We start from the raw sequence: 11,522 nt of genomic DNA on the forward strand, positions 1-11,522 counted from the left end.
ACAGACTGGCGACCTGTCCAGGGTGTACCCCGCCTCTCGCCCGAAACGTTGGCTGGAGATGGGCACCAGCACCCCTCCCGACCCCACTGAGGGAAAAAGGGTGCAAGAAAATGGATGGATGAATGGAAGAAAATGGATAATAAATTCACCTCATATTTGAACATTAATTTTAGACTTTTGCCCTTTGCATGAAGTTCTCTCCTAAATTTAGCTACTAAGTTCAGATGTTTCACAAAGTAGAAGAAACCCGAGACAACGACTAAGGGAAGGAGTGCAACTGAGGTCACATGTTGCAACTTTTATGTCCATTTACTCACATAGCAGACATGTTGGGTTTTCAAATATTCTTTTAGATAAACAGTTGAGTTGTATCAAATCTTTATGCAACTCGCGATGATATTAATTTAGCCTAATGTGTTTTAAAGTATTTGCATCCTTTTTAATGCTGTCTTAACTGGATCTCAATGCTCAAAGTCGCAGATTGAAGTAAGAGAATAACTTGATAAATAAGTATCAGATACTTTTCATTGTGTTTCCACACTAAAACATGCAAACCTTTTTTAGAAACATTATGGCTGACTTCCAAGAAAACAAAGCTGAGTAGAGGCAATAAGTGCAAGAAAAAGTAACGCTTGCATTTCTTTGGACAGGTCTGCCCACCTTTGCCATCTGATCCAGACCCCATTACAGGGTCGAAGCCCATGTCCTTGAAATTACCTCAGTAAATCTCTGTGTTTTCAACAGTACTGCAATTTTCAGTATCCACTCTTTTGTTCTAGTTTGTAAAGGTGGAAATAAATTCAGTCCTAAGTTGTATTTTGCATCCAGATTATGTTCTTTGCCTGTTTTTGGACTTTGAAACGGCTAATTGGATTGTGTTAATTTCCTGAAACGCAGCATGTGTCGTTCATGTGTCACCAGCTCAGTGGGGTCACATAAAGGGAAAAACTTAAGTAGGTGGATAGAATCACTTCAGTGAGCAGGATCATGGCTAACACTGTTGCGTAAAGGTGATTTGGTGTTTGTAGTCATGAATGTAAGCGCTTCCAAACAACCTTTTTGTTGTTACTTTGGGTTTTGTAGTCCTGTCAGCATCCATTTTTATTGTGCTCGTTTTGTGTAGCTCATGGTGGGCTGGAGTGCAGATGGGTCCCCCTGATCCCATCCTGGGGGTGACGGAGGCCTTCAAGAGGGACACCAACCCAAAGAAGATGAACCTCGGCGTGGGAGCCTACAGAGATGACCAGGGGAAACCTTTTGTGCTCAGCTGTGTTCGTAAGGTAAAACAGTCCATCTGCTTTTTATTTTTTTCCTTTTCACAATGCTGTTAGTTTCAAAAATTAGTTTTTCTTTACTTCTCTTTGCTTTTTCTCCAGGCAGAGGCTTTGATGACGTCCAAACAGCTGGATAAGGAGTACCTGCCCATCGGTGGTTTTGGTGAATTTACCAAGGCCTGCGCCCAGCTGGCGCTCGGTGCCGACAACGAGGTGCTGAAGAGCGGCAGAGTAAGTTATGGTGTCTGATTAAGCAATCTAGACCTTGGTGCGTCACAGTCAAACAGTCAAGGTTGTAAAATTTACCTTCCATCAGAGCGTCACTGTCCAGACCATCTCAGGAACTGGATCCTTGCGCATCGGGGGAAATTACCTGGTGAGTGCTGGTTTTACTGTCAGTTTAAAGAGAGACAGGTTAAAGGTCATGCTGGCTGTATAATCTGTTGTGTCTGTGTCTCAGGCTCGCTTTCATACAGGTCCACATGATGTGTACCTGCCCAAACCCTCCTGGGGGAACCACACACCCATCTTCAGAGACGCCGGCATGCAGCTCAAAGCGTACAGATACTACGACCCGTCCACCTGCGGCTTCGACTTCAAAGGAGCCCTGGACGACATCTCTGTGAGTCGGGGCTAAAAAAACGATCAATAAGAGTATTTATCTAAGGAGGAGTTGAGTTTCACACTAATACAGCCTTAGATTGTTGACACTCAAGCTTTGTAGAGTCAAGGAAAAAAAAAACACAGTCTAAACTCTGAAGTCATCATTAAATAAAAATGGTCTTTAATACTCCAGTTAGATCCGTTTTTAACTCTAGTGGAGGGCATTTATCATATTTGTCATTTATTGTAGAAAAAAAATAAAATAAAATGTATATCTATGTACTTTAAGAAATTTGATTTATTTGATTTTATTTAAAATTTCAGTTATAGAAGATGGTAAATTAAAAAAGAAAACTGACAGTAGGATTTTTGCTATTTTCTCCACTGTTTATTTCACAAAAGCATCAACAGATATCAGTAAATTTGAAAATGTGATTAAATGTATTTAACTCTATGCAGTTTAGTGACATAAATCAGTTTGTTATGCAAGTAGCATCCTGAAGAAGCCTGTTGAAAATGGGAATATTTTTTTTCAAAAATAATATTGTTTGGTGCCATGACTGCTGTGCCAGGCAGTCTCGGCCAAACAGTTGCCTAAAAAATAAGAATACATTATTATAAAAAAAAAAAAAAAAAAATCTTTTTCTTTATCATAATGGCACCACAAAATACTGTGATAAAATTCTAAGTCCACATCGCACGCCCCTGTTCATCTCAACATTTTACATCAACATGGTGGAAACGCAACAGTAATCACAAATTTTGCCAATTGCTTGTTAGTTGGTGACTTAAAATGTAGTTAAATGCACCAGAAGTCTTCAGATGAGCTGGTTGACGTCTCTGTGTGTTTGCAGCTTTAGTTGCATCTCGTCTTGATGAACTCATTTCGTGTTGCAGAAAATCCCAGAGAAGAGCATCATTGTGCTGCACGCCTGCGCCCACAACCCCACCGGCGTGGATCCCAGGCCTGAGCAGTGGAAGGAGATCAGCGACATCGTGAAGGTGAGAGACGCTCGCCTCGGTCCGGTTCTAGGAACGTCTTGATAAAACCCGCTGCTGTTATCATCTTGCTCTCTAACAAAGACTTCCATGACTGATAAAAGCTGTACGTTAGGAAGTTGCGGTGTCATCGTTTTAAATATTAACAACTTCTTATCTGCATGTTGAACCTCACAGAAAAGAAACCTGCTGGTGTTCTTCGACATGGCCTACCAGGGCTTCGCCAGCGGCGACATTGATCGTGACGCCTGGGCTGTTCGGCATTTCATCGAGACGGGCCACAACATCGTGCTGTCTCAGTCCTTCGCCAAGAACATGGGACTCTACGGTGTGTATGAAGATCACAGCAGACTGCAACACCTGCAGTAAAAGCTTGTTTTTGTCACCACCTAGTGGCAAAACTTTGTGGGCGTTTGAGTTTAAAGTAGCTCCATGCCGAGTGCTTCCCCTTCGTAGCTCATGGAGCCTCGGCTCTGCCTGACTCTGTTCTCTCGGTTACGACAGCTGAACGTGTGGGAGGCTTCACTGTTGTGTGCAAAGACGCAGAAGAGGCCAAGAGAGTCGAGTCCCAACTCAAGATCCTGATCAGGCCGATTTACTCCAACCCACCGATAAACGGCGCCAGAATCGCGGCCACCATCCTCAACACACCAGACCTGCACTCGCTCTGGTAAAAATATTAACACAGAAGCTGAACCTGAGCCGAAAGCAGACATCTCCCAGAAACGCCAAGCTGGATTGTTTTTTTACCTCCTGAACGTTTCCACATTTTGTTGGGTTTAAGGCATAAACGCCCATATATTTTGTGTAATAGACCAGCTCTGTAAGTGCATAGCTGAATAGGAAGGATTGAGGAACATGTTTCACAAATAGAAAACGTTTTTATTCAGCTCAGTAGGGCTACAACAGATGATTAGTGTAGTATTGATTAATCTATTGTTTATTGTGACGATTAATCAATTCATTAGATAAGAACATTTCCACATTCCGCAGCTTATTTCAATAGTTGAGTCATTACAATCAATCTAATTTGTCGCCTCAGACCTAATTAGAATGCCACATTTTTCAGAATACATTAAAAAAAAACTTTCTTTCACTAAATGATCTTCTCTATTTCACAAAATCCAATCAAAACATGTTGAATCTTGTGGCTGCACTGTAATGATTAGGTGTGTAAGAATATAAAACTGAAGGGGTCGAAGTATCATGGCACCTTGTTGTTATTTAAACAGGTTTTTCTTGTTCCGTTTGTGCTGGCAGGCTGGAGGAAGTCCATGGCATGGCCAACCGCATCATCAAGATGAGGGAACAGCTGGTGGCGGGTCTGAAACAGCAGGGCTCCTCCCACAACTGGCAGCACGTCACCGATCAGATCGGCATGTTCTGCTTCACTGGCCTCAAACCCGAACAGGTACCAGCAGGAATAATGAAAATCTACTAGGTGAAAATTTAAAATTGCCACTAATTAATATTTTGGGTTTAAAGGAGCCAGATCTGCTTGTGATCTTTCAAAATAGTTTTGATCAGTAGTTTTATTTTCAAGAGGATTCTTCAAAAGTCAGCTAGACCGGCATAGTGAGCTTAAAAATGAGAAGTTTGAGGATAAAATAGATGTGACAATATTTGAATGTTAATCGGGTCGTGACCAGCAGCAGTGTGTTTGGATTTAAAGTGACAGGAGGCCCTTAAATATCTCATCCTGAATGATGCAGAACTGATCAGACTAAAATCTCATCATATGAGAATGATTTTGTGCACAAAATGTGATGAGCATGTTCTCTGAAGACCTATCCTAACTAGTTTGAGGAAGCATAATACGTTACCTTCAATGGGTTCAGTTTGAGGTGCCTTACAGTAAAGGCACTCCAGCACCAATTTGGTGCAGCCTTTCTGATTATTAAATCAAAGATTGGCGGAAGGGTAAAAATAAAAAAGAAGCCTTTTTTTCTTTTTCTTTACCAGCACTTCTTTAAGCTCAGCTGCATTTTTGTTTCTGTTTTTCCTGCAGGTTGAGCGCCTGACGAAGGAGTTCTCGGTGTACATGACCAAAGACGGCAGGATTTCCATGGCAGGCGTGACGACCGCAAATGTGGGCTACCTGGCAGAGGGGATCCATGCGGTCACCAAGTAGAGCAGATCGCACCGGAAGAAGAACAGAATCAAAGCTGCTGTGTTGAGGAGCTTTTTGTGTGTCCCTCTGTTCCACCTGTAGAGGACGGGTCGATGTTTAGTTTCACTTTTTCTCTTCTGGATTTCATAATCATTTCAACATGGAACGGTTGTTCTTCTGCAAGTTTTCACTGAACTGATGCCCCTTTGCCATTTTCAAAAAGGTTGTGACTGAACTGATAGTCTTTATTTATTCTGAGCTATCAGCTGCTGACTCTGCACTTCTGTCCCTCTAAATGTTTGCTCTTGACCCTCATGCATTACGCTGCAACGTTGGGATAATGCATGTTAGCTTTAGGTGCAAGTTGAGATCTCTGTTGCTTTGTGAAATTCTTTAGAAAATATGCTTTTTTTTTATTTATGTTGGTGGTGATTTAGCACTTTATCAAATGTGTGGCACTATTTGGGTTTGTAGCTGGGTTTTACTGTGAGAATAGGCATTTATCTGGTTATCAGTTCACTTTTGTTAATTTCATCAAACTGTTATTTAGTCTCTGTATTTAAAATGACTCGGTTATCTCGTTTGCATTCAGTACTTTTCCTGTACGTTTCTGTGAGATCTTCAGTTTTCCTTCACAGAGCAGCAGTCTCTCAGTTGACATCACTGTTAAAAGAAGGAGCACAAAAGTCGAGAGTAAAATGGAAGTATTGAGTGTAAAGTTCACTGGAGGTGGCTATATGCTGTATGGGTATGTTCATGTCATCAAACCACAAAATGTATGCCCATGTAATCTAAAAGAAACGTGTGCAGAAGAAGTCTCAGTTGTCCAAATGCTATATTTTAGTGTTTAAATCTCTATGGGCGAAACATTGAGACACGGATGGCATTTATAAATGTGTCATTTGCTGATATTCCTGGAACTTTGTGTCTCCATTCTCCGCTTCCTGTCTGAAACTAAACACGGGTCATCTACCTTACTGAACAAACAATAAATCCTTATAGAGAAATGTTTGGCTTTACTTGAATTTTTTCAGCATTCATCAAACATTTTTGGCTATTTCTGCAATTTTGTTTTTTTTTTCACCATTTACACCTCATCTATAAATGTTATCTGCCTCTTTGGACATTCCTAGATCAATGAGCATTCAAATTCATACAAAAATAATATAGATTGATTAAATTGTGTTAAAAGTTCAGATGGGTTTTTAAAAATTGCAGTTTTTTTTATCTTACTGTTTGTGTTACCTGAATATTAAACATTAAATTGAGTACATTTATACATATATTACTTCATTAATCTGAGATACTTATTTTTTAATGAAATTCTAGAAGAGTAAGCACAATTACGAGCATTGATAAATTTCAACATTAATTTAAACTTTATTCATGCTTATATGCTTATCAATATTTTCATTATTTCGCTATGTAAACTTGACCTTTTCTTAATTTTATTTTTCACATTTCTAATTCAAAACCTGGATGTTACAAATACTTTTCTTTCACCTTCTATGCTTCTACAAATGCATAAATATTAATCATAACTATATAAAAACATTTAAAACTCGCATAATACGATCGTTTCCGCATTCTTGGTACGTAATTTGATCAAATCATGGAAAACTACATCAACCACAATTCAAAAGAAGTCACGTGACAGTCAACGTCAACACTAAAAGACATAAGAGCGCCGTCATTATTGAGAGGGGGGGCCGATGGAGAAGGTCTCCGCGTTTTGTGTGGTTCGTTCCTTGCCAGCTGACGGGTTACGGTAACTTCAAATCAGGTTGGTGTATTTTAATCTGTTATGTTGCTGGCGAGATTGTTATTCGTATTTAACGTTCAGACATCGTTTGCTAGCTTAGCATGACAACAAAGGGCATGGCTGCTGCCCTGATAAACGCCGATAGTCTGTTGACGAAAGAAGCACTGATTTAGTTAAGCTAAACAATAAAATGCCCGTGGCGTGATTCTGTTAGGAAGCAGAAGAAAACCCAATTTGGGTCATGTGTTATTTTTCCTCATTAGTTGCCGTTTATTGATTCACATCGTTCCTGAAATATGTCTTTACATCTGTTTTAACATTTTAAAGTGTCACTGCACGGAGACGCAATGTGCATGGAAAACGGAGAATAAACGCAATGATCCAATCCATTATTGCGTCCTACCTTCACATTTAAGTTTAATGACATTTGTCTGTATTTACCTGTCCCCAACCCTTTTTGTTCGGATCTTATCTGAAGGAAGAAAAATATGTCCATTTAAATCTGATTCTTAGTAATTTCGCAAGTAAATGCCGAATTGTACTTGTGGGAAATGTAAACCAAACCCCGGTTTCTGTCTTTCAGGAAACACTCGTGATCAAAGTTTAGCAGCTTTCTATATGATGTGTTAGTAGTTAGAATTGAAGGAGGTGGTGGGGCTTTTAGAGATAATTTATTTGACACTATTGCTTTAGAGATCTATTCATACCCCTTAAAATTATTTTTGTCCTGCTACATCCAAAACTTCAATGTATTTTAATGAGGTTTTATGCTATAAACCCTTACAAATTGCCAAAAAAAGAATTCATCTTCTTCTGTTATTTGCAAATAAAAATCAGAACTGTGCATGTTGATCCTTGTTCACTAATGTTCTTTATATATAATATATATATATTATATATATATATATATATATATATATATAACCACATAAAAGGGACCTGAAGGTGTAGTTTTGAGATTTTAATATGTAAATTCTTTTTTAAATTATTTTCTTTTCACTTCACAATTATACAAAATTATTTTGATGTTGCTCTGTCATCAAAAAACACAAAATAGTACAATGAAATTTATAATTTGGACAAGTTCAAGGGGTATTCATGCTTTTGCTAGGAACTGCTCTTGCTGATATCAGTGAGTGGAGTTTTACAGAAAATCCCACATACGTAGCAATCCCAATAATCAATATTTGATTGCAGAGTGAAGTAAACAGCCTCACCATTCCAGGATCCCTCCAGTTGGCTGAGAAACTTCAGTGGAACGTCTCTGCCCTCCAGCTCCTTTCCTCATGGCAATCAACACTGACGCTGAAGACTGGGGCGGCATCGGCGGCAGCAGCGACTCTGGAGAACGAGCGTGGCTCCTGCAGAGCCCCAGCGTGGATTCTGCCCGGCACCCCGAGGCAGAAGAGGGGAGCCGGGGCGTGCCAGCTCTGGGTGCCGTCTTCATCGTGGTGAACGCCGCGCTGGGCGCGGGACTGCTCAACTTCCCTGCAGCCTTCAGCATGGCTGGAGGAGTGATGGCAGGAGTGATGCTGCAGATGGTAAACGGATACTAGAGCTGTAATATTCACAAGTTTATGAAACATTTGAACACTCCCTTTGTGTTTTTTTTTTTTTTTTTTACAGTTCATGCTCATCTTCATCATCAGTGGGCTGGTGATCCTTGGCTACTGCTCTCAGGTATGTTTGGGTTTGTCACGATGTTAAATTTTGCTGCACGATAAATTGTTGCAGAAGTTTTAGTGATAAACGATAATATTGTTGTTTTGAGACCATTTTCAATTGGTAATGGCATAATGAAGCAAGAACACATTCTTAAATATCAATAAACTTTAAATTTGAATGAATATATAACACTGGACTGGGAAGACATTTTAAATATCCAAAATAAATGAACATAATGACGAAAATGGCAAATAAAATAAATTTAAAATCTTCATAAACTAAATTGTCCTTCAAAAAAGAGGTTAGTTGAGCCCAAAGCACAAGACTGGAGACTTCTGTCATCCAGTTTTTTTAGAAAGCGAGAAAAGAGAAAAATTTTAACTTGCTTTAACTTGCCATGTGATAAATTGATTTATTGGTTTGTTTTTGTTTCTGTCTGTTCTGCTGAACCAGCAACATGTTCAGCAACAACTCTTAACATTTACAAGATCTGGCAAACATATTTATACCTGTTACACTTTTTCACCTTACAACCACAGAGCAGTGCATGGTAAAGTTTAATTTTTGTAGACCTGACCTCTTTGAATAGGACAGCTAAGTATAAGCCTTAATGTCTCCCACCTGAGCTGTGGATCTCTGCTGCTTCTCTTGTCTTGAGTTGGTACATTTTGAGTTTAGCCGTAATTTTTACGTTTTCTGATTCTGGATTGATCATTGCTGAACAGTTTTATCCCTGACCAGCGTGTTCCTTGTTCTTCATGGTCTTAACACGCCGGTTTAAAGATGAATGGAAAACCTCATTTTCTCTCCAATCCACAGCTACACTCTACCCCGTGTTGGTGTATCACAGCCGATCCTAATAAAACAGGTTAAAGTTTGCCAGGCAAAAGCAGAGACTTCAAATGTTTTCAGGAAGCAACATTGTTGGGCAATAAAGTCTCCATGTTGTCTTTCTGTTCCTGATCACGACGAGCAGAATTGTAACGATTCAAGACTTTCTGTTCCTGTACAGCTCGGATGTAACAAAAACAAGAAACTAAGTTGAGTCCTGCAGGATCTGTAGCACACAACAATTCAGCAGGAAGAACCGGCTATAAAACGTTTTCATTATCAACTCATCAAGTGTCTTATATCAATTTTTTTTTATGTATTCAATGCATGTTTGTAAATCAGCTGTCTGGTTTCTGCAGGTCAGCAACGAAGCCACCTATCAGGAAGTTGTTCGAGCCACTTGTGGGAAAGTCACAGGAGTCCTCTGTGAAATGGCCATCGCCATCTACACGTTTGGGACATGCATCGCTTTCTTCATCGTCATCGGCGACCAGCTGGATCGCTGTGAGTGTCTCTGATCAATAAGGCTTCATAACTGGAGACTCTGAACTTTAGGTTCTCCGAGTTCAGATTTTTTTTTTTTTTTTTAATCTGTCAGGACAGATTTTTGACATGCTCAGGTTAAGCAGTAACATGGAAAATGCAGAATGTTAAGGACGGGTGCAAAGACCGTTCATTATGACTCTGCTCAGCATTTTCTCTCGGTAAATGCCTCATGTGACACATTGTGTCTATGAGATGCTGACGAAGCAGAAATCCTGGTCTAGTCGAGGTGACGGAAATGTTTTCTGGCTGAAGTCATGCATGATTTTTGTTGATCTGTCTCCATTTCCTCCTGTAATTTGGGGATCTGATTCAGCATTTCTCATGTTTGAATAATTGTTGAAAAGAAAACTAAATGAAGGGTAAAATATAAACATTTTAAGAACATTTGTTTTTGTCGCAGTGATCGCTGYTGTTGCTCATGAAACGGACGGGTCGCCTGAGGGTCACTGGTACACAGACAGGAAGTTTACCATCGTCGTCACTGCAGTCCTGGTAATTCTGCCTCTGTCCATCCCCAAAGAGATCAGCTTCCAGAAATACGCCAGGTACAGTGGATCTGCTCCGTGTCTCGCTCTGGATTTATCTTGTGTGATGATCAACTTGATTGTTGTTGTTGTAGTGCTCTGAGTGTGATGGGAACCTGGTACGTTACCATTGTGATTATTGTGAAGTACATCTGGCCGGACAAAGACATGAACCCAGACCACGCTTCAGCCACGTGAGTCCTGAAAATATAAAAGTTTTTCCCAACGCGCCTGCATCCGCGTCATTTTTCTTTGCTCGTTGTTAAACCATCGTCGTTGTTGTCGTTGTTGTTGCTGTTTACAGTTCTGCTTCCTGGACTGCTGTTTTCAATGCAATGCCCACCATATGCTTTGGTTTCCAGGTATCTCCTCATTTCATGTCATCCTTTTTTCTTTTTAAATAAAAATATGTTTGTAACTTGAGTTAAACGTGTTTATCTTCTCTCTGCAGTGCCATGTCAGCTGTGTGCCGGTGTTTAACAGCATGAAGAGGAAGGCGATCAAACCGTGGGGGTTTGTAGTCACTTGCAGCATGATAATCTGCCTTTTTGTCTACATAGGGACAGGTGGGTTTCCTTGGATTGTATCTCTCGGATGCGTTTTCTGTTGAATTATCATTGACTCTTTAACTCGTTTGTGTTCAGGCGTCTGCGGCTTCCTGACCTTTGGCTCCAGTGTGAATCAGGACGTGTTGATGTCTTACCCGCCTGATGACATCGCTGTGGCCATCGCCAGAGCTTTCATTGTCATCTGTGTGGTGACCTCCTACCCCATTCTACACTTCTGTGGCAGGTAAAATCCACTGGAAAGGCAACTTTGGGGGTTAAGCACAGTTATTTTAAAGTCAATGTGGATATTTAATATTAAAATACGATTAAAAGTATAAATTTGTCGGAGTCTCCGTTGCATTGCTGTGATGTAATTGGGCTTTGAAGAATCCATGAATTTGGACTCAGCCATAATTTATCGTTTTTAAAACGTACCTGATTATTGCAGCTAATTGCAGATCCAGATCCTTTTTATTTGACGACCTCAATGAAACGTTCCCTCCGTAAAGTCTGATTTGCTGTTTTTATTTCCTCCTGCAGAATATTTCTCAAATTGACCTCCCCTGCATTAATTTGAAAATGACATTTCTGAGTTCTTAAAATGTTTAAATCTTTACTAAGGGATCACTTCTCTTTTTTTTTTTTTTTTTTTTTTTTTTT

At 39.9% G+C, this 11,522-nt stretch overlaps 2 protein-coding genes across 3 annotated transcripts; both read left to right on the forward strand.

Moving 5' to 3' along the window:
• Positions 1-1,041: 1,041 nt before the first annotated feature.
• On the forward strand, positions 1,042-5,994 carry LOC103461102 (aspartate aminotransferase, mitochondrial; the record flags this gene model as incomplete). Its single annotated transcript, XM_008403434.2, has 9 exons — positions 1,042-1,280; positions 1,377-1,505; positions 1,591-1,650; positions 1,735-1,896; positions 2,775-2,879; positions 3,054-3,204; positions 3,381-3,546; positions 4,137-4,287; positions 4,885-5,994. Coding segments are annotated over 9 exons (1,286 nt in total), but the record flags the coding sequence as incomplete, so codon positions are not given.
• Positions 5,995-6,659: 665 nt separating this feature from the next.
• On the forward strand, positions 6,660-11,478 carry slc38a7 (solute carrier family 38 member 7). 2 transcript variants are annotated; one of them, XM_008403433.2, is made up of 9 exons: positions 6,660-6,769; positions 7,974-8,289; positions 8,375-8,428; positions 9,604-9,748; positions 10,191-10,335; positions 10,410-10,508; positions 10,619-10,676; positions 10,766-10,880; positions 10,959-11,478. In XM_008403433.2, exons 2-9 carry the CDS (start codon positions 8,035-8,037, stop codon positions 11,108-11,110), a joined length of 1,023 nt encoding a protein of 340 aa, XP_008401655.1. In that variant the 5' UTR covers positions 6,660-6,769; positions 7,974-8,034; the 3' UTR covers positions 11,111-11,478. The 2 variants fall into 2 exon arrangements, with proteins under 2 accessions (XP_008401655.1, XP_008401654.1); XM_008403432.2 differs by having other exon boundaries at positions 7,946-8,289; positions 10,959-11,477.
• The last annotated feature ends 44 nt before the right edge of the window (positions 11,479-11,522 follow it).

Source organism: Poecilia reticulata, unplaced genomic scaffold, assembly GCF_000633615.1.
Source record: "Poecilia reticulata strain Guanapo unplaced genomic scaffold, Guppy_female_1.0+MT scaffold_596, whole genome shotgun sequence".
Lineage (NCBI taxonomy): Eukaryota > Metazoa > Chordata > Actinopteri > Cyprinodontiformes > Poeciliidae > Poecilia > Poecilia reticulata.